General features: G+C 40.4%; 2 protein-coding genes across 4 annotated transcripts; one reads left to right on the top strand and one right to left on the bottom strand.

Annotated features, from left to right (window-relative positions):
• Nucleotides 1–1,842: 1,842 nt before the first annotated feature.
• Nucleotides 1,843–6,781, top strand: pole3 (polymerase (DNA directed), epsilon 3 (p17 subunit)). 2 transcript variants are annotated; one of them, XM_083653314.1, is made up of 5 exons: nt 1,843–1,952; nt 2,141–2,224; nt 2,370–2,455; nt 3,746–3,864; nt 4,422–6,781. In XM_083653314.1, the coding sequence occupies exons 2-5, from the start codon at nt 2,159–2,161 to the stop codon at nt 4,598–4,600; spliced, it is 450 nt and encodes a 149-aa protein (XP_083509440.1). In that variant the 5' UTR covers nt 1,843–1,952; nt 2,141–2,158; the 3' UTR covers nt 4,601–6,781. The 2 variants fall into 2 exon arrangements, with proteins under 2 accessions (XP_083509440.1, XP_083509439.1); XM_083653313.1 differs by having other exon boundaries at nt 1,853–2,224.
• Nucleotides 6,782–8,568: 1,787 nt separating this feature from the next.
• LOC310790907 (large ribosomal subunit protein uL11) lies at nt 8,569–12,833 on the bottom strand. 2 transcript variants are annotated; one of them, XM_083652618.1, is made up of 6 exons: nt 12,691–12,833; nt 11,366–11,439; nt 10,598–10,696; nt 10,293–10,374; nt 9,345–9,431; nt 8,569–8,728 (listed from the first exon to the last, which is right to left on the bottom strand). In XM_083652618.1, the coding sequence occupies exons 1-6, from the start codon at nt 12,725–12,727 to the stop codon at nt 8,610–8,612; spliced, it is 498 nt and encodes a 165-aa protein (XP_083508744.1). In that variant the 5' UTR covers nt 12,728–12,833; the 3' UTR covers nt 8,569–8,609. The 2 variants fall into 2 exon arrangements, with proteins under 2 accessions (XP_083508744.1, XP_083508745.1); XM_083652619.1 differs by having other exon boundaries at nt 12,580–12,720.
• Between the last annotated feature and the right edge of the window lie 14,676 nt (nt 12,834–27,509).

The raw sequence follows: 27,509 nt of genomic DNA, 5'->3' as shown, positions 1-27,509 counted from the left end.
GAAAAAGAGTTGCAGGCTGCAGCAGTGATTGTTGCAGCAACACAGATATTAAGCCAAGTGGAGTTTTGCACCACGGAGCACTGCACAGCAACTGCTAGAAGCTTGAACTTGGTGGGTGTAGAGAGTGCCTTCACTGCACCTAACACTACAGGGTGGTTTACAATGTGTGGGCTGCTGCATCCCACTGCTGCATTTGTGAGGAAGCCAGCTACCATGGAAACCACCAAATACCTTTTCCTCCCAACAAAGCATCACCTTCCCCACTCTGTAACGGCAGTGTAAGCCGAGCTGGAAGTCTGCCCAGGTAAACATTTGGAGAGTTGATGATTGCTAACATTTAGCTCTCCACTTAGCAAGGTAATGTGTGACAAGGTGCATATGGCACCATTTCACCTCAGTGTGTCAAGTTCACCACAGCAGGGGTTTTCCTGCATAGAGGGATTTTTGGCGCCCCCCAAAGGCCTAAGGCAAAAAAATAAATACATAAATCCTAGGACTGATATAATTTTCAGTTAAGGATAACCCTGACTGCATACTAACTTAAAAATCAAGCATTTTTACTGTATCATTTTAAAGAATTTCAATGACTGATATATTTGAGATCAGGACAACTCTGACTATACACATTGTGAAAACACATTGCTCAATCATTTCCAACAATGAATGATATACTACTGTCATGCATAGTCACCTCCCCAAAAAAATAAATCAATAGATCAATAGATCAATAAAACAATAAATCAATAAATCAATACAAATAAAATAAAATAAAAAAGGCCCATTCTGAATCAGGAAAAACCTGGTGAATGCCAATGCTTTCAGCACACTCTATCAAGGATCCATCATTTTAGTACACAGTAGGTCCAGATCTCTTGGACCCAAATTTGAGAATATATAAATATTTGTCCTATTAGATATATATATTATCCAGAAGTCTATGATGATCTGTAGCCTATTGGAGTAGCCTATAGGTGTAGGTGTAGGTTCCATGTCCCTACCTCAGCAACAAGCTTGGAGATGCCCTTGAGCAAGGCACTTAACACTCAATTTAGATGTCACATCTGCCCAGGGACTACCTAGATGAAAATTTGACTCTGGAACATTTACATTCTGAGTAATATTATTAATCTGCACTTTCCCTGTTGAAGTAAACAAAACATATAATTATATAAACCAATCATTTGGACTCCACCACCCACCACCCGATCTCTGGACTCACACAGAGCCATGCTCTGTGTGTGTGTGTGTGTGTGTGTGTGTGTGTGTGTGTGTGTGTGTGTGTGTGTGTGTGTGTGTGTGTGTGTGTGTGTGTGTGTGTGTGTGTGTGTGTGTGTGTGTGTCTCTGTGTGTGTGTGTGTAGCCTATGTATGTATGTATGTATGTATGTATGTATGTATGTATGTATGTATGTATGTATGTATGTATGTATGTATGTATGTATGTGTAGGCTATGTAGGCCTATGTATGATTACCCAAGTCTGTGCACAAACGATGTCTGTGATCTATTATGCTCATAATTTAGATCACGTAGTAGTTTTCTTGTGTTCTTAATTTGATTGTTTGTTCATATCCATAAATAGGCAGGTTTTCTCATGGAAGAAATATTTATAAACTTCACTGTCTGTTATTCAAGATTGTCGAGTGCCTTGCTCAAGGGCAGCTCCAAGCTTATTGCTTATATTTTTTATGCTCTGTGTTTTTTTCGATTTATATTTGAGCTTCATTGTTATTTTATTATTTGAACGAAGAATAAAAAAAACAGGAAGAAGAAGGTACATTCAAAATACGTCACTGCTCACGTCAGAGGTCGAAGTTGAAAGTTGACAGGTTCGCGGGAAACGTCCCAAAACAAACCAGTCTGTCTGTCAGTGTGGTGAACTCGCAGGCAGCACGGCGAACACTAGTTAGCTTTGCTTAACTGCTAACCAAAATACTGTCTTTTCTAAACACGGGTAAGATAACTACCTCGATCTCACGTGATATAATGTTTCACGATACGTCGGTATCCGACTGAATTTGACAGTGAAACGGGAACTAACAAGTTTAGCTACGATAGCTGGCTAAGGCTAACAGCGACTTGTAGTTTTTAAGCCAGCGGGACTAGCCGTGACTGACAGCAATTTAACAAGTCTTTCTCAAGCCCAGGTAAACAAAAAACATGGCAGAGAGACCAGAGGACCTCAACCTCCCCAACGCGGTCATCACTCGTATCATCAAGGAGGCGGTGAGTGCAACCAGCAGATAAACACGTTTTTCTCTTGCTAACATCTTATCCTGCATACTAGCAGCTAGCACATCCACTCAGAGGGAACGTGCCTTTAGCTAATCACTATGTTAGCTAACCTCTCCACACCGTTTATTGTGAACAGCTACCAGATGGGGTGAATGTGTCAAAAGAAGCCAGGAGAGCCATATCCCAAGCTGCCAGTGTATTTGTGCTGTATGCAACATCATGGTAAGAAAAACTGACCCATTTACCGAACTCCATTCTTGTTTGCCAACCACAGGTGTCTGGGACTAAATGGTGCAGCAAGCACATTGCAACCGTTATTTGTTTTGCTCCAAATACAGCAAAATATGATTTTTGGAATAAGTTAAAAATAGTTATTGACTATTAAATTGCATGGGCTTTTTTGTGTAAAGTGCACTATGATTAATTTCCACTGACCTTTTATCACTGTCCCATGTTTATGTTGCATAATGGGAATCTCACAACAGTCTGTACTGTGGATGGCTTGCAGTTGGGAGTATCACTAGCCCCATTTGTTCCGCTGTTTCTCCGAGACAGCGTCACATAATATCCAAAATTTGAGGTACCAAGTGGTTCAAATGCTTTCTTATCCATCTCCTACGTCCGATCGCAGATCCAAAGATGTAATATTCTCTTTACGGAAGCCAGTAGTATGGTCGGCGGTGTTAAAATGATATTCCTGTGTGAAACAGCCATTTAAAAGCAGTCATTTGACAGCCTGTGCCAAATTTACAGCAGGGTGTGTTTGGTAATACTATCACGGTGCCACGCAGCGCTTGCACGCAGCGCGCCAACATTGCAGTCACACCGATACGGCGGCGCAGTGAACAATTCAGGCGCGCTTGGGAAGCAGAACACGTCATGAAATACTCAAACTCCCAAGGTTCCTGTCAGCACTGGGACGCCTCTGCTCTCCTAAATTTGGCACAGGCTGTCGAAAGACTGCTTTTAAACGGTTGTTTCATGCAGGGATATCATTTTAACGCCGCCGACCATACGGCTTCCATAAGGAGAATATTATATCTTTGGATCTGCGATCGGACATCAGAGACGGGTAAGAGAGCATTTTAAACACTTGGTACCTCAAATTTCAGATACTAGCGTTGTGTGACGCTGTTTCAGAGAAAAAACAGAACAAATGGGGCTAGAGTATAACATAAAATGAAATGAAACGACCACTTTGATGACTGAGTGTTTTGTCTCCATGGAAACTTTGCCAAATCAACATGCGTTCAACAATCGGAATTTGTTTGAATGCTTTAGCACAAGCATATCTATAAAAATGATTCTCATCATTCTAATATTAGTAAGGCACAGAGATGAAGATTTGTGCTTATAATCATGTATTTTGTATACAGAAGACAAGTGCCAACTTTGAATTTGATAAAGCATAACTGAATCTGTGAAGTTCAATGAATCCTGAATATCAGTCAGTCACTCAATAAATACATTTCCAGACATGTTTTGTGTGTGTCTGTTTTAACCTCTAAACAGCGCAAACAATTTTGCCATGAAAGCCAAGCGGAAAACTCTGAATGCAGGAGACGTCTTGGCTGCGATGGAGGAAATGGAGTTCGAACGATTCCTGGAGCCTCTGAGAGAAGCGTTGGAGGGTGTGTATATCAGCGATCTGTATCGTTTTGGAAATGTGAAACCTAATGGAAGTTGGTGCATATTAATCACAGCGCGAGCTCAAAACATTTGGAGCTTGGCTTTCTTCCACCCCGGTCGAATTGCTGCAAAATCCATTATGGTCACTGACTGAAATTACTACCTTTTGAAACTCAGCAACTTTAAAATACTGTTATTATTCTGGCTCAATAGATGTCTAGACTGCCACCCAAGCATAGCCAGACGTCATAGACTGTAGTTAAAGCCAAAAACAACAAAATTAAATTGCATTCTCTCCCTGCAGCAGTCTGACATTTTATAGAAACAGTTTCTACATTTATTCCACAACCTCTGACATCGACTGCTATTTATGCCCAATGGAAATATGATACTCACGATCAATTATGTAAAACAAAGCCAGTATTGGAGTGATATTTTCAACAGAGGGCACAATACTACAATTACAGATTGTCATGTAAAATAATACATAATATATGTTACACAATGCTTAGAAACTGTACTTTTCCAACTATTGATGGGCATTTTTGTTCCACAACAGTGTACAAGAAGGGCCAGAAGGGAAAGAAGGAAGTGTCTGAGCAGAAACGCAAAGACAAGGAGAAGAAGAACGAGACGGAGAACGATAAGAGCAGGGAGGAAGAGGAGGAGGAAGAGGAGCGCATGGAGGAGGAGGCCGAGGCCGAGAATGAAGCGGAGGAGGAGGAAGTTGAGAACTGATGACTGGCGGGTGGAACCACCTGATGCATGCTGGCCAGGGAGGCACTGAAGACACGCTGAAAGGGAAAAATGCACTCCATCGCCTCCTCTGATAGTGGGGCAGTTAAGCATAAAAACAGTGCATTTGGCAATAAAACATAATTTGGTACACTTATAGTGCATTCCAAAAAAGACTTGCAGACTATGGAAGCTGTAACTGCAATAAAGTTGTGTAGACTAATCTGATATGGATGATCTTGGAGTGCAATCATACATTTCTTATGAGGAGGAATTCAAATTTGGAACTTTAGGATTGCTCCGAAGCTTCCTTCTATCTCACAATTCAAGACTCAAAATAAGGGATTGCCATAACTGCCCAAACCTAACCTCTGGGGTTATGATGGGATGCTTCTGAGCAATTTTAAAGTTCTAAATTTGAATTCCTCCTCATAAAAAATGTATGATTTCACACCAAGATCATCCATATAAGGACTAGTCTACACAACTTTGCTTTATTGCAGTTACCATTTCCACCAGTTTGCGTGGGCACAAAAAAAGAGGCACACCCCCGATATCGGATTTATTTTTGGAATCTCTAGTATGACTATAAGTGTATCGAATTATATCCTTTTGATCACAAAATGCACACTTATTATGGGATTTTAGCTAAGCTGCCTTGCTGTGAGGTCATGATTGAACAGGACTTGTGTAATTGATGCATCATTCTCATACAGTCACCATGTATCAGTGCACCATCGAGTTTACCAACAACCCATTCAATAGCAATGAAACAAGTGCGTGCATTGAAGTGCCGCATACAGTGACTTCCAGACAAATCTTAGTGATTAACTTGTAGGAGGCGAGGTTGTGTTCTTGTAGTGGCCACCGGGCTTCTCTGGCAGTAGAGCGGCCGTCTTCCAACTGCTTCCCTGGAGATCTGCCACCCTCAACACCCGAGTGTTAACAACACAGCACAATGAAAACTACCACACTGACTCAAATGGCCCATGCCTGTTCGCGGCTTCCTCTTGGTCTGTTTTGTATTTTTTTTTAATCATTTGATAAATATCTTGTAATATGCTAGGTATATTGTACATCACGTTTTGTTACAAATGCCACGTTGGTGGGTTAGATTTGTTTGTGTCTAACAAGGTTTCTTGGTAAGATTGTGTCATGGACACTGTTCACAATAACGTTAATGAAGTTCTGGTGCTAAAAGAACAAGCGCTACATACAGTAAGCGGACCCATTAACGCGCCGTGCTTAAACCGGTCCTCTGTCCACTGAACAAATAGAGGCAAAGTGACCGCCTACTTCCTGCTTTAGCACTGTACCAGAGATTTTCATCCGCCATTTATTTTCCCATAGACATTTTGTAAAATGCTTGTAAAAATAGTTTGACTTGGTCAAACCAAGCGGTTTAAGCTATATTTAGAATCGGGAGAGACCATAGAACATTTCACTTGGACCAAAACATAAAAAAACGACATCGAAAAAACATTGTCTTTAAATCCACAATTTTTTGGTCCCAGTGAAATGTTATGTGGTCTGTTTCTAAATATATCTGAACCGTTTGGTTTGACCAAGTAAAACTATTTTTATAAGCATTTTACGAAATGTCTGGGAAAATAAATGGCAGATGAAAATCTCTGGTACAGTGCTGCTGATGCAGGAAGTAGGCAGTCACTTTGTCTCTCTATACTTTTTGGCAAATTAGCTCTGACTGGTTTACCTTTAGGCGATGATAAATTGGGTAGTACAATAGTTTGTTTCCAGTAATTGTTGCGGTCTATCCTGATTTAGGGTTAAGATTGTTCTTGGTGATTGGTACAGGCCAGCATTTCCAAAGCACTGCAGCATACTAGACAAGACGATAGGAAAACACCTGCCAGCCTTGTCATAGTGCTGAATGGATCAAAGAGCTTTGGTGATTCAGAGAATCTGAAAAACGTGTTGGAAGAAAAGGTGTAGTTGGATGAGTGGCAGCTGTCAGCCTGTGAGATGATTTTCACATCTCTAGAAACAGTTATTGAAATTAATTTAAAAAGAGAAAGACATGCTGTGATGTGAACCTGTTAGACTGAAGTACTTGTAGTGAAAATAACCTGTCCAATGTGTTCAGGCTCTTCTGTTCTTATCTGGCGAGCTGCTCTGAGAATTTCTGAATTTCCGATTTATACTTTTGTAGAATTGTATATTACGACTGGCTGAGATTTTCAATAAATATTTTGTATAAAATGAACCAAGTTGCATTTAATCATTAATCGCTACAGGAGTTGATGCTCGAGTAGGCTGCAACAGCCAGTGTTTCTTTCCACAAGTATTCTGACCTTGAATAGCTGTAAATGTAATACATTGTCAAGATAATTAATCAAGTGACGATTACTAATTAGATCATGATTACTCCTTAATGGTGTAACACAATTTTAAGGAGTTGTATTATCTGAGCATTGCAAGCTTGCTACATTAAAGGAACACTCCGCCCATTTTCAACCAGCTTTGTAGCATTAGAACATCAGTAGTATATCAGAAAACTGTAAACTGTTTTGAAGTCTGTCATTTAATTTGACAGTTATTGAGTGTTAAAGTGTGGACCAGTGACATCACTGGTCCACACTAACTCAAATTAATAACTCGTTAACTCAAATCAACTCTCAATAACTGTCAAACTAGATGAATGATGAATAGTTTGACAGTTATTGAGTTATTAATTTGAGTTAGTGTGGCCCACCCTAACCTCACACTTTAACTCAATAACTGTCAAATTAAATGACAGACTTAAAAAACGTTTATAGTTTTCTGATATACTACTGATGTTCTAATGATACAAAGCTGGTTGAAAATGGGCTGAGTGTTCCTTTAAGTCAATTGCTGTAAAAATGAGACCTCTAGTGGGCACTTAAAATCCATCCCCCTGTCAGGTGGTATATCAAGATGCAGATTCAACTGCATGATTTAGTGCTCAGCTGTGCCACCCTACTGGTCACAATCAAATGAATGAAAACTAATATGTGCAGTTTTCTAATCACAATCCCGGCATGGTGACTGCAGTAACGTCCACCAGACCTGTTGCCTGTGAATCAAACGTTTATTTCACTGCCCTAAACAGTCTCCAATGTGTTATGCTGCCTTCAAATGGACCTTGTGGGTACAAATTCAGAATACCACAGGAGGGGGGCGCCCATTATGACCGAGTCTGGGACCAAAACCCTCCCGACGGAAACTGCTCCCAAAAAAACAAAATTCTGCTCTGAAAACAGGGCATCATAGTAAGGCAAATAAATGTGATGCGCGTCATCTAGCTATGTAGCTGCAAAACTAAAATGAACTAACACCATATAAAACCATCATTCTATGAAGGACAAAGCGGAAAGACCATCGGAAACAACTGGGGCGGGTCAGGGCGGATGATCATGCCCTGTAGTAAATGGGTACCAGGGTCTCTGCAAATTGAGAGCCTGGTGATGAGAGGTTAATATAACCTCACGTGAACACGGTAGACTCAACCCTATTCGAAGGCAGCATCATTGGGACCAGCCCAAGGCACACCTGTTCACTATTAAATCAGCACCAGGCAGATGGATTCTCTTGCAAAGGAGACGTACTCACCAAACCAGATTTAAACACATTTGTGAACAGAATGCGAGAGAAATACACCTTTTGTGTGCAACAGAAAAAGTCTTAGATTTTTTTTAAACTCATGAAAAATAGGGATAAAAGTGTGTTTTCGTTCGTGTAGTGGGACAGTTATCTACTTTGACATTACATTTCAACAGTTGTTAAAAGCCATATGATCATCGGTTTCCCTGCAATTGTTAGCTATTGGGCAAATTAAATGCCATATCAAAAGTACCTCAGTCATTTTGCCTCCAGCTCTACATCAAAGCCAGGTAAATGCTGTGGCGTGTGGCCTGAAGAGTTGTGTGCACCATTGACAATTACACATCCCCGAGTAAACACTGGATACAATTCAAGTCCAACACAAGATGTTCCACTTTTTGTAAACCAAACTTTATTTTTGTCCTCAGTTTTACTCAGATGGGCACTCGACCTTGCCGCTGTTGATGTCGTCGATGACGTCGTGGGGCGGGCGGCCGTCGATGGTGCAGCCTACAGACTGGGAGGTGCCCAGGATCTCCTTGATTGTTCCTGTGGGGAGAACAGGGGGAAATCAGAACTTTAAAAACAAAATCTAACATGCCTCCTAAACCAAACTCGCTGTGGTTAGAGAAATAACTTGCCAGTCCTGGTCTTGATCATCAAAATTCTACCGTATGAAATCCTAGAGACATTTTTATATTGTTTTTAAATGACCTAAAATAGATTCTAGGATAAAGTCACACAACATTTTAGACTAAGCGCACGGCGTGTACCAGACTTTACGGCACAGAGTTGCCCATTGGTTTGAGCAGCCCTGTTTCCTAAAGCTGGGTCTATTCTTAGCCTCCACTGGATTATACTCAGTCACTGACAGACAGGAATAGTGGCGGGAGGCTGAACAGGGCTAAACTGCCAAAGCAAATAGCTAGACGAACCCCAAGAGAAACTATTTGCACACTAAGGAAATACCATTTTCCAACGCAGTCCTCGACAAGTCAAGGACAACATCTGACCTGGTTTGACAGGGAAAGTCCCTCCTTTTTTTAACCCAACTAAATGAACAAGGTTCTATGTCTGAAAGGGACGTCACACTAACTGATTAAAATAGGCTTTTCAGTGAGTATTGCTTCAGGCTGCTTTCAACACCCGGACCGGCCTTCTTTACCTGACAGCTCTCTGGCAATGGAGCGATGCCTCATGAGGCGGGCGATGCCCACAATCTCATCGAAGGTCACACTGCCACTGTGCTTGACTGCAAAGAGAAACGGGAAGAGAGACGGAATGAGTCGTCTTCAGAGAGGTTAGCGATCCACTTGCTCCGTTTCAGTGTTTATCTCCCACTTTCAGTCCGACAAGATACTGTAATTAATCCTACAGGAATACAATAATCTAGAGACAATCTGTTCCAGACTTTACGGCACAGAGTTGCCCATTAGTTTGAGCAGCCCTGTTTCCTAAAGCTGGGTCTATTCTTAGCCTCCACTGGATTATACTCAGTTACTTTGACAAACAGGCATAGTGGCGGGAGGCTGGATTATAATCCAAATGTGTACAAAAGCAACAGACATGGAAGACAAAGCTGTCAATGACCCCATAGCCAATCAGACAGGTTTTAATTAGATTAACATCCATCTGCAGAATGCGGCCATCAATTTCATAAAAAGAAATACTAGAGTGAAAGGAAACGCAAATAGTACAAGAATGTCAATTTGGCAGCAAATGATAGATTACATTAGTGATAGATTAGCGTTTTATATAATATTCCAGTACTGCTGCAGTTACAAGCTGGCCTTCATAGCTTACCCCACCTGCTTTTTTTATTTAAGTCACATCCACTGCTCCACATTACCCTGGACAGGAGCATTGACATTAACAAGTCATTTTAACATGCTTGTGCTTCTAAACTAGAGGGGATTTTTAGGACTGCTGACCCACAGACATAGCTCTTTTTCAGAACAGGTGGGGGAAGGGGTTGAACAGGACACATTTAACAGGATCTATTAGTATCCAACTGATTTTGATCAATTGAAAGATTGATTTCTGGCGTCCGTTGACATTTCATAGATCTGGAGTTTGCTAAAAACCCACGTAAACAGAGTTGACGATGACTTACTGTTCTTGACCTTCTTCCTGTCACGAGGAGGCTCCTTCAGGGCCTTGATGATCAGAGCAGATGCGGAGGGAACCACCTCAATCTAACAGGGTACAGAAAGCATTGCCATTGGAACATGACCACAAATTAATTCAGTAATTCTCCTCCTGACTCCACAGTGCAACAATAAAAACGTTTTTTCCCCCAATCATTCAAGTTTACACTATAGCACGATTCCCTGCGAGATCAGTCCATCATCCGTCCAGGATGGATTACACCAAGTCTTTTAAATCCAATGCTTCATATTGGAGATGCTGGCTACATACCGCCGCCTGTCTGTTCTGGATGGTCAGCTTCACGGTGATCCTCAGGCCCTTCCAGTCACCGGTGGCCTTGGCAATGTCGTCACCAACTTTCTTGGGAGACTTGAGGATAAAAGCACAAGGAGGAAAGTTCGTATGAAATGCTACGTCTGAAGCCAAACACATCTAGGTAAGTACAAAAATTGATTAGCAAAAATAGTTCAAATTGCAAAATCTGATTATATACAGTAATTGCAAAAGGCTGCAATTTAAACAAATCAAAGTTTTTTTTTAACTGGCACTGAAAACAGTACTGTAATTTCAGTTTTTGTATTTTTATGCCAATCTAAGTTTGTACCGGTAGTTTAGAAATACATTCAAAATCATTCATCTGAATTTTCCTTGATAATCAAGCAAGTGTAATATACCCTGTGTAATGACCCAATTTATATATATATATATATATATCGCAATATTGTCCACAATAATTAACATTTTACAAATTGTGCAGCACTAGTGTGAACGCCATCAACATAATTTATGTTTTTCGAAGGTCATACAATAGATAGAACCTAGGATCAAGTCACAGAACATATGAAGCGCATGGTGTGTACCAGACTTTACGGCACAGGGTTACCCATTGGTTTGAGCAGCTCTGTTTCCTAAAGCTGGGTCTCTCTCAGCCTCCACTGGATTATACTCAGTCACTGACCAGACAGGAATAGTGGCGGGAGGCTGCCTGAGTCACACCGGACCTACAATGAAGACCAAGCGCATTCATTTCAAACTCACCAGACCCAGAGGGCCGATTTTGGGGGCCAGGGCTGAGGTGGCTCCGACTTCTCCTCCTGTGCACCTCATGAACACTGCAAAGAAGAGACATTACTTTTGAGTATAGCTGCTGGAGCCACTGCCCCAGATGAGACTGCCGCACTATAGGATCACCAGGCCTGCAGACAGAATATTTCCCCCACCAAGACTATTATGACAAAACCCCTATGGAGGCATAGTCTGGTCCAATTGTGGACTGATCTAGTAGACACTAGACGGATCCAATCTTGACCACGAGGATCTGCCCTGATCATACCACACATGTTCAAGACCTGAGTGTGTGGATCAGTTTCACTCCATTTGTTTAAGGATCAAGTACCGTAGTGTCTAAATTCAGAACTGAACTGCCAAATTTCAGTTAATGTCTTATCATATTTGACCGGCTTTGTCAGCTGAACTCTTTAGAATATTGTTGTTGCAAACCCTATAACAGTAACCAAGAATATTGTGAATTCTCCTAAAGGGATTGAGGTCTTAGGGAAGCCACTCACTTTATATAAATCTATAACCCATCCCGTTTTTTTTGTCTCAAGTCACCCCACCTATGAAAAACTGCATCAAAATCAGGGTGAGCATAATATTAAATGACAACTTTTATCACTATTACGACCAGTATTTGTCAGTGCTTGGTTGAATAGCTTTTGAATATTCTGAGTCTTACTTCTGCTGTCTACAGCTATCACTTTGGACCCAAGCCAGCACAGAATTAAGTGTTAATTTCAATCTACCACCTGCATGAATAGCTGGGTTAATTTTCCATGACAGCTTCTGTCAAGTTTGAAATAGTATTTTTTCCATCACCACGTGTTGTCAATTTCTACAGCAGTGGTCACATTGTGGCACTAGGCTACTTGGCATCCTAATTTCAATTAGCTACTCTTAATTTGCACAGTACCTTTATTTCTAATCAATAAAATATCGGCAAAGTAACAATACTTCCAATGCAACACATTACCCCACCTGAATAGGCCTACATGCAAGACCGCTGAATCAATGGTTTTTCTACATTTCCCGACCCCATTATACATTAGCCCACGTGGTTTACATTTACAGAAACAGGTTTTTTGGGGGGGAAAAAGAAAGTTAAGTCACCAAATTCAGTTGTTTAAGCCTAAACAGATGCATTAAGACACCCGAACCACTTTATTTAATACTTCCAGTGCCATATTTTTTACCATTTCTCTGGCCCGCTCAGAGGCAGGCAGGCAGGCGCGGATGCGGCCGCCACAGAACAACGAATCCATCTTGGCTCTGAAACAGTTTTTAACCGGATAATTCAAACATACCAACTTTAATCTCAAGGGGGTCGAATTTGGGAGGCATGTTGCTGCTGTCTTAGTTGAGTTCAGCTTGGTTGGTTGGTGAGGATGTCGGATGAACCCGGATTCGGGACGACCGATTACTGTTGCACCTTCACCGCTAAAGAGGGACAAGGGGAAAGACCGAGCAATGGCGGCGGAGGAATTTATACCCCCACGAAGTCACGCGAGAATCTCTCTTCGAGCTCTCGTAGCCTAGCGTGACGTCATATATGACAGCGGACGATACCATTTCTGAGAAATCCCATGCACAGATGGGTAGCTACACATTTTAGTCACTGGAAAATAATAAATACATTATAATGAAACTGCAAGGTTTAAGTGAAGCCTTGTTTGTCACATCAATCCACCAAACTGTAACCTAAATGACTGTGTAACTGTGACTGTGTGTGCTGTGCTTTCAAGATCTATCTACCTTTGTGTTTTAAAAACATTTTCAAGGTAAGTATGTACATTACTGATGTAAACTCGTATTTTTGGGGTAAAAAATAAAATAAAAGATTGAAATGTGTCCATTCATTTTCATCTTAAATCAGGCACACCAAAGAAAACATCATCCTTCAATGAATTATGTTTGAAAAGTTTTAGGTGATTGATCTAATTAGGCTATAGGAATGGAGCCCTTCTGCCCGTGAGCATTGTGGAGTATTAGAAACTGTGCAGCATGTACTGTGCAATGTTCACACGATGCCGAGGAAAGGAGGGAAGTAGTTTGCTTCCTTGTAGCTACAGACCTGTATCAGAGGATATATGTAAATGTGCAGTGACGTAGTTTTAACAGTGTGAGGCAGCAATGCACCCACCCGTGCCTAGTCTGCCGGAAATCTAAAGAAGAAGAAGAAGAAGCCCTGTGATTTTGCCGGAACCGCGGTGGGTTCCTGCATATACATATACGAGACTACGAGAGTAACGTTAGCACTTAGCTAACAGCACTTAGCAGTAGTATTATTTCCCGGTTCAGAAGTTTAATTTACAAACAGAAGACTCGTATGTGGGGATGATATTATCACGAATATATAAAGTGGAACCGGGGCTCCGTTAACTCAGATGAAGAAGAAGACTCAATGGACTCAGATGAATGGTTTAGCTGTGAAGCTAACGTTAGCTGTGAAGCTAACGTTAGCCGTGAAGCTATTGGAGCTTTGAAGGATAAAGTTTGTCACAGTTCAGGAGGAAAAGTTCCTGTCACTGTTTGAAAATGAAAATGTCTAAAGTCCAGAAGCTGAGAGCTGTGGTGAAGCAGCGCCTAACCGCGGCTGTTGGAGACATATTTGGGCTGTTTGAAAGAACAATAGCAGAGTACGAGGAGGAAGCTACTCGTTCAAAAGAGGAGATCAACCGACAACGAAAACTACTGGACTCTGTGTGGTTACACAGAGAAGCCTTACCTCCAGACCTCCAGCAGCTGTTGGTCATTAAAGAAGAGGTTCCCGCTGAGCAGCAGGAGTGGAGCCCCAGTCTGGACCAGGAGGACCCAGAGCCCCCACATGATATTAAAGAGGAACAGGAGGAACTCTGCACCAGTCAGGAGGGAGAGCAGCTTCAACGGCCGGAGGAGGCTGATGATATCACCAACTACCCATTCTCTGTTGTCCCTGTGAAGAGTGAAGATGAGGAAGAGAAACCTCAGTCCTTCCTGCTTCATCAAAGCCAAACTGAGGAGAACAGAGAGGTAGAGCCTCTAGCCAGCTGCTCAACTGAACAGATGAAAACAGGAGCTGATGAAGAGGACTGTGGAGTATCAGAACCAGCCAGGAACGTAGATCTTATATATCCAGCTAGTAATTCACAGCCAACTAGTGATGACAAGACTTCAGTCTCTTCTGAGACTGGAGTCCACACAGGAGATAAACAATTTAATTGCTCAGTCTGTGGTAAAGGTTTTGGTAAAAAAGGACACTTGAAGACACACATGATAGTCCACACAGGAAATAAACAGTTTAACTGCTCCGTCTGTAGTAAAGGGTTTGGTCGTAAAGGAGACTTGAACACACACATGAAAGTCCACACAGGAGATAAACAATTAAATTGCTCAGTCTGTGGTAAAGGTTTTGGTCTTAAAGCAAACTTGAAGTCACACATGAAAGTCCACTCAGGAGATAAACAATTAAATTGCTCAGTCTGTGGTAAAGGTTTTGGTCTTAAAGCAAACTTGAAGTCACACATGAAAGTCCACGCAGGAGATAAACAATTAAATTGCTCAGTCTGTGGTAAAGGTTTTGGTCTTAAAGCAAACTTGAAGACACACATGATGATCCACACAGGAGAGAAACAATTAATTTGTGCAGTCTGTGGTAAAGGTTTTCATCATAAAGGACACTTGAACACACACATGATAGTCCACACAGGTGATAAACAATTTAATTGCTCTCTCTGTGGTAAAGGTTTTGCTCATAAAGGAAACTTGAATAAACACATGATAGTCCACACAGGAGATAAACAATTGAATTGCTCAGTCTGTGGTAAAGGGTTTGGTCTTAAAGCAAACTTGAAGACACACATGATGATCCACACAGGAGAGAAACAATTAATTTGTTCAATCTGTGGTAAAGGTTTTTATCATAAAGGACACTTGAAGACACATATGGTAGTCCACACAGGACAGAGAGAATTTAATTGCTCAGTCTGTGGTAAAGGTTTTAATCGTAAAGACCGTTTGAACACACACATGAAAATCCACACAGGAGATAAACAATGTATTTGCTCAGTCTGTGGTAAAGGTTTTGGTCGTAAAGGAAACTTGAAGACACACATGATGATCCACACAGGAGAGAAACAATTAATTTGTTCAATCTGTGGTAAAGGTTTTTATCATAAAGGACACTTGAAGACACACATGATAGTCCACACAGGAGAGAGAGAATTTAATTGCTCAGTCTGTGGCAAAGGTTTTTATCGTAAAGACCGTTTGAAGACACACATGATAATCCACGCATGAGATAAACAATTTAATTGCTCAGTCTGTGGTAAAGGTTTTGGTTGTCAAGGAGACTTGAAGAGACACATGAAAACACACACAGGAGAGTAAACATTTAATTCAGGGTTCTCACGGCCATGGAAAACCTGGAAAAGTCATGGGATTTCAAAATCTTGTTTTCCAGGCCTGGAAAAGCCATGAAATTAGTCAAATCCTTCAAAGTTTAGGAAAAGTCATCAAGTGTTGTGTGTAATGAAATTGTTACAGTAATCTTCCTGTGGATAACCTTTTAAGGAATGTAACAGCAAATATATTCTATGTAGCTGTTGACGTAACGTAGCTCTAATATGTGTCGATTTTAGTGCTTCGCAGCCTTGTAGTTTTGCATTAATATTTTTATGGAAAATTCCTGTTTTAGTTCGATAGCTTACATAATCCACTAAAGCACTAAAAACCAATATAAAGAGCAGCTGTGTCTATTTGTCTAATCATTTCTTTTGGTATCACATATTTTTATTGATTTTAAATGTGGTACATTTTACAAAAATGGATTGGTTGCATCATTGTAACATCACTCTCTTCCAGCCGCCCTCTGAACTCTGAGACATCATTACATATAAAAACAATAATGGTAGTTTTCAAACTACAAAAACATAAATATTGAACATAAATCATTTGTATATTTATCAGCATACATTCACACATGTATAATTGCTTACAGTATATGTTTGGATATCATTTTGAGTGTACAAATAAGTAGAGAAAAAATAGTGCAGTCTCTCTTAGTAAATGTCAATGTTACAAAGTTAGGTGATCAAGATTTGATTTCAAGAACGCAATAAAAAAAATCACATATTTTATGAAAAATATTACTTTTCTGTTTGATTATGTATGTAAGCCTTTCAGTCGCTAAGCATGAAGAAAGCTTGTTAATCCAGGTTCAAAGAAGACCCACCAACATTTTTCCAGTGTCTAGCATGTAATAAACTGAGGTTAACCAATTTACTTTCATGAGTTCTTAGGGACACTGTTTCTGGAATAACACCAAGAATACATATCTCTGGTTCTACAGGAATTTCTTTGTGAATGATGGTGGAAATTGTGGCCATTGTTTCTTTCCAAAAGTCTTGTGTTTACATTTCCAAATACAATGAAATAGTTATTTTCTCTGTTCCACACTTTATACAACTGTCTGGGATATTAGGGTTTTATTGAGCTTGCATAGTTAAATTCTTATAAGCTTATATTGGATCAATTTAAATCTACTACTGATATTGTTTGTGCTTGATAACAAGCCTTTTCCCATTCCTCCTCTGAGATGTGTGGAGATCATCTATCCTGCACAATCTTATTTTATAGTTTGAGGATTCTGTAGATGCCTCTACTAATTTCCTGTACATTATTGACATTTGTCTTTTACCATCAATACCATGCATAGGGGTTTGAAGTTGCCAATTGTTCAATCACCCCGCCCCCCCCCCAGGAGGCGCTATAGTGCAGCATGCGGCCAGCTACACATTTTAGTTCATGTAAAAATAATAAATACATAAAATTATAATAAAACTGCAATGTTTAAGTGAAGTTTCGTTTGTCACATCCATCCACCAACTGAATCCTGTGTAACTGTGACTGTGTGCTTTCAAGATCTATCTCTGCCTTTCTTTTTTATGTCATTGTATTTGCCTTAGAATATAGCTTGTGTAAAAGTGTCCTTTTACTTTGAAAAAAACGACCACCGGAAATGCTTATTGTTGCTCGGTGCTGCTGGCGAAACAGAGGTTAATCAATGGGGAATTCACTTCTGGGGCAAGAAACGTCACATGACTGCTCTCTTTCGTCTTTGCCGCAAGGCACTCTGGGTATTGTGGTGGCGACATGTGTTGGAAGTTGAGGTTGAAGCCATGGTTGAAGCTCCCATGCAAACGTTCTTGAAAGTAACGAGAGTAACGTTAGCAGTCGTATTATTTCCCGGTTCCGAAGTTTAATTTACAAACCGAAGATTCGTATGTGCGGATGATATTAATCACGAATATATAACGTGGAAGCGGGACTGGTTTAGCTGCGAAGCTAACATTAGCCGTGAAGCTATTGGAACTAGTTTGTCACAGTTCAGGAGAAAAGTTCCTGTCACTGTGTGAAAATGAAAATGTCCAAAGTCCAGAAGCTGAGAGCTGTGGTGAAGCAGCGCCTAACTGCTGCTGTTGGAGACATATTTGGGCTGTTTGAAAGAACAATAGCAGAGTACGAGGAGGAAGCTACTCGTTCAAAAGAGGAGATCTACCGACAACGAAAACTGCTGGACGCTGTGTGGTTACACAGAGAAGCCTTGCCTCCAGACCTCCAGCAGCTGTTGGTCATTAAAGAAGAGCAGGAGTGGAGCCCCAGTCTGGACCTGGAGGACCCAGAGCCCCCACATGATATTAAAGAGGAACAGGAGGAACTCTGGACAAGTCAGGAGGGAGAGCAGCTTCAAAGGCCGGAGGAGGCTGATGATATCACCAAGTTCCCATTATCTGTTGTCCCTGTGAAGAGTGAAGATGAGGAAGAGAAACCTCAGTCCTTACAGCTTCATCAAAGCCAAACTGAGGAGAACAGAGAGACAGAGCCTCTAGCCAGCTGCTCAACTGACACCCGTTCTATGACTAAACAGATGAAAACAGAAGCTGGTGGAGAGGACTGTGGAGTATCAGAACCAGCCAGGAATGTAGATCTTATATATCCAGCTAGTAATTCACAACCAACTAGTGATGACAAGACTTCAGTCTCTTCTGAGACTGGAGTCCACACAGGAGATAAACAATGTATTTGCTCAGTCTGTGGTAAAGGTTTTACTCGTAATGACCGCTTGAAGGAACACATGATGATCCACACAGGAGAGAGAGAATTTATTTGCTCAGTCTGTGGCAAAGGTTTTTATCGTAAAGACCGCTTGAAGACACACATGATAATCCACACAGGAGATAAACAATTGAATTGCTCAGTCTGTGATAAAGGTTTTGGTCTTAAAGCAAACTTGAAGACACACATGAAAATCCACACAGGAGATAAACAATGTATTTGCTCAGTCTGTGGTAAAGGTTTTGGTCGTAAAGGAAACTTGAAGACACACATGATGATCCACACAGGAGAGAAACAATTAATTTGTTCAATCTGTGGTAAAGGTTTTTATCATAAAGGACACTTGAAGACACACATGATAGTCCACACAGGAGAGAGTGTGAGGAGAGAATTTAATTGCTCAGTCTGTGGTAAAGGTTTTACTCGTAATGACCGCTTGAAGGAACACATGATGATCCACACAGGAGAGAGAGAATTTATTTGCTCAGTCTGTGGCAAAGGTTTTTATCGTAAAGACCGCTTGAAGACACACATGATAATCCACACAGGAGATAAACAATTGAATTGCTCAGTCTGTGATAAAGGTTTTGGTCTTAAAGCAAACTTGAAGACACACATGAAAATCCACACAGGAGATAAACAATGTATTTGCTCAGTCTGTGGTAAAGGTTTTGGTCGTAAAGGAAACTTGAAGACACACATGATGATCCACACAGGAGAGAAACAATTAATTTGTTCAATCTGTTGCAAAGGTTTTCATCATAAAGGAAACTTGAAGACACACATGATAGTCCACACAGGAGCAGGAGAGAGAGAATTTAATTGCTCAGTCTGTGGCAAAGGTTATTATCGTAAAGACCGTTTGAAAACACACATGATAATCCACGCATGAGATAAACAATTTAATTGCTCAGTCTGGTAAAGGTTTTGGTCATCAAGGAGACTTGAAGAGACACATGAAAACACACACAGGAGAGTAAACATTTAATTCAGGGTTCTCACGGCAATGGAAAACCTGGAAAAGTCATGGGATTTCAAAATCTTGTTTTCCAGGCCTGGAAAGCCATGAAATTAGTCAAATCCTTCAAAGTTTAGGAAAAGTCATGAAGTGTTGTGTGTAATGCAATTGTTACAGTAATCTTCCTGTGGATAACCTTTTAAGGAATGTAACAGCAAATATATTCTATGTAGCTGTTGACGTAACGTAGCTCTAATATGTGTCGATTTTAGTGCTTCGCAGCCTTGTAGTTTTGCATTAATATTTTTATGGAAAATTCCTGTTTTAGTTCGATAGCTTACATACGGTAATCCACTAAAGCACTAAAAACCAATATAAAGAGCAGCTGTGTCTATTTGTCTATACTAATAATTTCTTTTGGTATCACATATTTTTATTGATTTTAAATGTGGTACATTTTACAAAAATGGATTGGTTGCATCATTGTAACATCACTCTCTCTCTTCCACCCGCCCTCTGAACTCTGAGACATCATTACATATAAAAACAATAATGGTAGTTTTCAAACTACAAAAACATAAATATTGAACATAAATCATTTGTATATTTATCAGCATACATTCACACATGTATAATTGCTTACAGTATATGTTTGGATATCATTTTGAGTGTACAAATAAGTAGAGAAAAAATAGTGCAGTCTCTCTTAGTAAATGTCACTGTTACAAAGTTAGGTGATCAAGATTTGATTTCAAGAACGCAATAAAAAAAATCACATATTTTATGAAAAATATTACTTTTCTGTTTGATTATGTATGTAGCCTAAGCCTCTCAGTCGCTAAGCATGAAGAAAGCTTGTTAATCCAGGTTCAAAGAAGGCCCACCAACATTTTTCCAGTGTCTAGCATGTAATAAACTGAGGTTAACCAATTTACTTTCATGAGTTCTTAGGGCCACTGTTTCTGGAATAACACCAAGAATACATATATCTGGTTCTACAGGAATTTCTTTGTGAATGATGGTGGAAATTGTGGCCAATCGTACTTGGCCAATTCCCCCCCATCTCGGCCAAACTAAACTGGGGAGAGCTGTAGACACACACATGCTTCCTCCGATATGCGTGCAGTTGCCAGCCGCTTCTTTTCACCTGACAGCGGGGGTGCTTCACGTCGGAGGGTCACACTATTCCCACCCGACCGACCAAAGGAGGCGCTATAGTGCAGCATGCGGCCAGCTACACATTTTAGTTCATGTAAAAATAATAAATACATCAAATTATAATAAAACTGCAACGTTTCAGAATCAGAATCAGAATCAGAAAGACTTTAATGATCCCCGGGGGGAAATTGGGACAAGTTACAGTTGCTCGTTCACATAACACAGTATAAACAGTATAAACAGTAAACAGTATTAAATGCAATAGGAGCAAAGTGAAGCCTTGTTTGTCACATCCATCCACCAACTGAATCCTGTGTAACTGACTGTGCTTTCAAGATCTATCTCTGCCTTTCTTTTTTATGTCATTGTATTTGCCTTAGAATATAGCTTGTGTAAAAAGGTCATTTTACTTTGAAAAACGGCCACCGGAAATGCTTATTGTTGCTCGGTCTTATTGCTGCTGGCGGCACAGAGGTTAAAATGAATGGGGAATTCACTTCTGGGGCAAGAAACGTCACATGACTGCTCTCTTTCGTTTTTGCCGCAAGGCACTCTGGGTATTGTGGTGGCGACATGTGTTGGAAGTTGAGGTTGTAGCTCCCATGCAAACGTTCTTGAAAGTAACGAGAGTAACGTTAGCAGTCGTATTATTTCCCGGTTCCGAAGTTTAATTTACAAACCGAAGATTCGTATGGGCGGATGATATTAATCACGAATATATCAAGTGGAAGCGGGACTGGTTTAGCTGCGAAGCTAACGTTAGCCGTGAAGCTATTGGAACTTATTTGTCACAGTTCAGGAGGAGAAGTTCCTGTCACTGTTTGAAAATGAAAATGTCTAAAGTCCAGAAGCTGAGAGTTGTGGTGAAGCAGCGCCTAACTGCTGCTGTTGGAGACATATTTGGGCTGTTTGAAAGAACAATAGCAGAGTACGAGGAGGAAGCTACTCGTTCAAGAGAGGAGATCGACCAACAACGAAAACTGCTGGACGTTGTGTGGTTACACAGAGAAGCCTTGCCTCCAGACCTCCAGCACCTGTTGGTCATTAAAGAAGAGGTTCCCGCTGAGCAGCAGGAGTGGAGCCCCAGTCTGGACCAGGAGGACCCAGAGCCCCCACATGATATTAAAGAGGAACAGGAAGAACTCTGGAGCAGTCAGGAGGGAGAGCAGCTTCAACGGCCGGAGGAGGCTGATGATATCACCAAGTACCCATTATTCTCTGTTGTCCCTGTGAAGAGTGAAGATGAGGAAGAGAAACCTCAGTCCTTCCAGCTTCATCAAAGCCAAATTGAGGAGAACATAGAGACAGAGCCTCTAGCCAGCTGCTCAACTGAACAGATGAAAACAGGAGCTGATGAAGAGGACTGTGGAGTATCAGAACCAGCCAGGAACGTAGATCTTATATATCCAGCTAGTAATTCACAACCAACTAGTGATGACAAGACTTCAGTCTCTTCTGAGACTGGAGTCCACACAGGAGATAAACAATTTAATTGCTCAGTCTGTGGTAAAGGTTTTGGTAAAAAAGGACACTTGAAGACACACATGATAGTCCACACAGGATATAAACAATTTAATTGCTCAGTCTGTTTTAAAGGTTTTGGTCGTAAAGAAAATGTGAAGACACACATGTTAGTCCACACAGGAGATAAAAAATTTAATTGCGTAGTCTGTGGTAAAGGTTTTGGTCGTAAAGGAGACTTGAAGACACACATGATGATCCACACAGGTGAGAAACAATTTATTTGCTCAGTCTGTGGTAAAGGTTTTTGTCATAAAGGACAGTTTAACACACACATGATGTTCCACACAGGGGATAAACAATTTAATTGTTCAGTCTGCGGTAAAGGTTTTTATCATAAAGGACACTTGAAGACACACATGATAGTCCACACAGGAGATAAACAATTTAATTGCTCAGTCTGTGGTAAAGGTTTTGGTCGTAAAGTAAACTTGAACACACACATGATAGTCCACACAGGAGATAAACAATTTATTTGCTCAGTCTGTGGTAAAGGTTTTGGTCGTAAAGGAAACTTGAACAGACACATGATAGTCCACACAGGAGATAAACAATTTAATTGCTCAGTCTGTGGTAAAGGTTTTGGTCTTAAAGCAAACTTGAAGACACACATGTTGATCCACACATCAGAGAAACAATTAATTTGTTCAATCTGTGGTAAAGGTTTTTATCATGAAGGACACTTGAAGACACACATGGTAGTCCACACAGGACAGAGAGAATTTAATTGCTCAGTCTGTGGTAAAGGTTTTGGTCATCAAGGAGACTTGAAGAGACACATGAAAACACACACAGGAGAGTAAACATTTAATTCAGGGTTCTCACGGGCCATGGAAAACCTGGAAAAGTCATGGGATTTCAAAATCTTGTTTTCCAGGCCTGGAAAAGCCATGAAATTAGTCAAATCCTTCAAAGTTTAGGAAAAGTCATGAAGTGTTGTGTGTAATGCAATTGTTACAGTAATCTTCCTGTGGATAACCTTCTAAGGAATGTAACAGCAAATATATTCTATGTAGCTGTTGACGTAACGGAGCTCTAATATGTGTCGATTTTAGTGCTTCGCAGCCTTGTAGTTTTGCATTAATATTTTTATGGAAAATTCCTGTTTTAGTTCGATAGCTTACATAATCCACTAAAGCACTAAAAACCAATATAAAGAGCAGCTGTGTCTATTTGTCTAATCATTTCTTTTGGTATCACATATTTTTATTGATTTTAAATGTGGTACATTTTACAAAAATGGATTGGTTGCATCATTGTAACATCACTCTCTCTCTTCCACCCGCCCGCTGAACTCTGAGACATCATTACATTTAAAAACAATAATGGTAGTTTTCAAACTACAAAAACATAAATATTGAACATAAATCATTTGTATATTTATCAGCATACATTCACACATGTATAATTGCTTACAGTATATGTTTGGATATCATTTTGAGTGTACAAATAAGTAGAGAAAAAATAGTGCAGTCTCTCTTAGTAAATGTCAATGTTACAAAGTTAGGTGATCAAGATTTGTTTTCAAGAACGCAATAAAAAAATCACATATTTTATGAAAAATATGACTTTTCTGTTTGATTATGTATGTAAGCCTTTCAGTCGCTAAGCAAGAAGAAAGCTTGTTAATCCAGGTTCAAAGAAGGCCCACCAACATTTTTCCAGTGTCTAGCATGTAATAAACTGAGGTTAACCAATTTACTTTCATGAGTTCTTAGGGACACTGTTTCTGGAATAACACCAAGAATACATATATCTGGTTCTACAGGAATTTCTTTGTGAATGATGGTGGAAATTGTGGCCATTGTTTCTTTCCAAAAGTCTTGTGTGCGTTTACATTTCCAAATACAATGAAATAGAGTTCCTTTCTCTGTTCTACACTTTATACAACTGAAAAAGACTGTGTGATTGTTGGAATGATTGACTTTCAAAGATGATGGTTATGGAAACTGGATCAGAGAGCCTCTGACTGGTGTGCACATTAAAACACAAGGATCCAAGGGCCGTTTAACCTTTTATTTGACAGTAGGTTGGATGATTTTCCGTTCAAAGATAGATAAACAAAGGATTAATATATTGATGTGCCCACCATAACTAAATGAATAAACAAAGGGATATATAAGCTTACTTTTTTATGCATCCACTAAATTAAACTAACGTCAAAATAAACAGCACAGGTTTCACACTCTGCTCCAATCCCCTTCCCAAGCTCCTCCCCTATGCCCAGGTGAGTGACAGGTGATCTCTCCTCCCACTCTGGTCTCACAGCACTGATCTAATGAGTTTGAGCTTGAGATTTTCAACAACAACTCTGCGATAATAGGGTTACATTTATTGTGTTTATTGGGGTCTGGCTATAATAGGGCTGGGTATTGGTAAGGACCTCAAAATACGATACGTATCGCGATACATGGGTCTCGATATGATTTTATCACGATACATTGCAATACAATACATATTGTGATATATTGCAATACTCTACATAATTTACTGAAAATTTAAAAATAGAGCTGAAAATACAACTCGCTGTGTACCACCCAGGTAGTGTAATAATATGTACATCACTTTATATTGATAATTTAGTCGACAAATTGAGTCAAAACCACTAGTGTTGAGTGTGTTACTGAGCGCACTGAAATAAAAAGTATTCCTATTGTGTCAATGAACATACGGTTGTAGAAAAAAATCAATATGGCGATATATCACAGTATTATATACAGTATTGCAGAAGAAAATATCGCGATATATTGCCGTATCGATTTTATTGCACAGCCCTAGGCTATATAATGCTAGTTTGTTGGTTTTTGACTTAATCCAAGAGGTTTAGTGTGTAGAATTGCTCCCTCATCATTGTATTCATTTTCTACAAATCTTCTCTCTAGTTCCGGTTCTGTGTTAAGATGATCATTTGGATATTACGTCTATTTGGATTTTGGATAGACCTCATAGGCAAAAGTGAGATGATTGGAACGGCTCGTCGCAAAAGACTGAACACCACATCAGAGCATGCACGTCATGTATGCAAATCAAATGGGACACATCACATTCAATTTAAAGTCGTTGCACGTGCCTACAAATAAAAATTTTGAAATCATAATTTCCCCCCAATTCGGTTCAATATGAGCACAAGTAAAACGTGTGCTATTCAAATAATGTCTGCTGGCCTGTGGCACTAATCTTTCTCCGCAGGTGCTCCTGAAACTCCAGTTTTTGGGATGTGAATCTGTTGCGCCACATTTTGCCCAGTCCTCTTAAGTTGAAGCTTGCTTCCAGAGGTTTTTTTTTTGCTTGTCTGTTATGTGTTTAATGGATTTGGAGAGGGTGAGAGTTGTTTGGTGAAAGCTGCTTGACGTAGGCTACTGAGAACAGGCCAAAGTGCTACATGTGGGTGCTAAGTGGCTGAGCAGTGAGCATCCTTTCAAACATCCAGATAATGGGCCTCAAACTAGCCGGTCATGCACGTTTGTCCACGCTGTCCGATGATGACTGATGTGCAGGGGCAGTAACCGGATTACATGTAATGGGATTACTTAATCAGATTACAAAAAAAAAAGAACTGTAATCTCTTACAGTTACAGAAAAAAAGGTTGAAATCAAGATTACAGTTACATACCGATTGGGGTTTACTAGCAGGATTAGATTACAAGAACAGAGCAGTTAGCGAGCAACATGTCCAATCAACACGAGGCTACAGCAGGTGGCGATAGAGAGAGAAAAGGAAGAGGTTGTGCAGCAAATGAATGAAAGGTAGGCCTAAGTAGCAAAGAGCATGGAAGGAAAGAGACGAAACTCCGGCCATTTTTGGAAACAGAATGCGCCTCGCAGTGGTCAGCTGCGGTAGCGCGGGCCCCTATAATCAGCCTCTCTAAACAGTAACTCAACGGGAGAACACTCTAAATTTCGTGGATTCACATCTTTTCCGGGCGTACTGCAAATCTTGATTGAAGTGGTGTAGTGCAGGGATGTAAAACAACAACCATATTGTGGAAACTAAGCAAAATTTTTCGTTTTTTTCTTTTAGTTTTTTCAAGATAAATAGTAAATGCAAAGGACCCGAGGTTAAAACCACGGCAACACACTTCTGACGGAGTGGACGACAGCCGCATTAGCTATTTATCTTGAAAAAACTAAACAAAGAAAACGAAACATTTTGCTTAGTTTCCACAATATGGTTGTTGTTTTACATCCCTGCACTACACCACTTCAGTCAAGATTTGCAGTACGCCCAGAAAAGATGTGAATCCACGAAATTTAGAGTGTTCTCCCGTTGAGTTACTGTTTAGAGAGGCTGATTATACCCAGCGAGCATTTTTCGGTTGAAAAGACGTTTAAAAAACGTTTAGGGTCAACGTTGAAAAAACGTGCAAGGAAGGTTTGAAAGTGAAAGTTTTTTCACCCACTATTTGCAGACGTTTATTGAACGTTCAGATTTAGACCATATTTCACCAGGATCTTAAATGAAAAATTCATCAGCGTACACGGGATTCGAACGCCGCTTTCCCACATTCAAGCCAGTCCGCTCTACGCGATGAGCTATATATTTTCTTATACTCTGTAGAGAGCTGGGCACATATATACTCTATCTCGCACACAACTTGTAGACTACATGATTGTCCACGATCGGAGGACAAGTTATTTTATGTGATGTGTACGAGACTATTATATTAATGTAACAGACTAAAATTATGTTGTGTGTGTGTGTGTTGTCTATAGCTGTAGCCTATGGCTTCAGAGGTTAACTTCATTTAACACCAGAGACTGAGGAGGTACACAGAGCCTCGTATACAGTCTGTTACAATAACATAGCGTGCCCCTCGTTCCGCACTTGGTGCAGACCGGTGCGGTTAGTATAGACCAAATCACCGGGATGTTTACATTTACTTCCGGGTACCCCTGGGTCCACACATTATAATGGCGGTGAACCGCACAAACTGACGTGTTGAAGACAAAAACAGACAAAGAAGACAAAAATGGTTCGTCCGTGTTGTGTTGTTGTTTAATATCATTCATAACAACACTTTCACTAACGTTAGTGGAGACCAGACTAGCTAATTTACCTGTTGGACCAGACTAGAGTAGACTTGAAGCTAAATTAAATTGACGTGGCGTCAGCAGCTCTGTCTGTACCAGGCTCTTTCTCGCCGAGAAGAGCCTGGTGACGCGAGGTTACTCTGTCTGTAACGTAAAAAAACAGCGAGTTTGACAGACAAACAAACTTTATTAGCTAGCTAACACTACATAAAACAAACACAGAAGAAAGGCTAGATACGTCGGACAAGCATGTTTACCAACCGTTTAACCATTTAAATTGAAAGTAGTCGGCCGAAAACAACGAGAGGGTTTGGCAGCATTTATATGACAACACGCACATTTAAACCTGCCGCCTTTCCCAAG

This window comes from Poromitra crassiceps (assembly GCF_964638095.1).
Source record: "Poromitra crassiceps genome assembly, chromosome: 16".
NCBI classification, from domain to species: Eukaryota; Metazoa; Chordata; class Actinopteri; order Beryciformes; family Melamphaidae; genus Poromitra; species Poromitra crassiceps.
The sequence above is the reverse complement of the archived record's forward strand: the minus strand, read 5'-3'. Positions and strand labels throughout refer to the sequence as shown.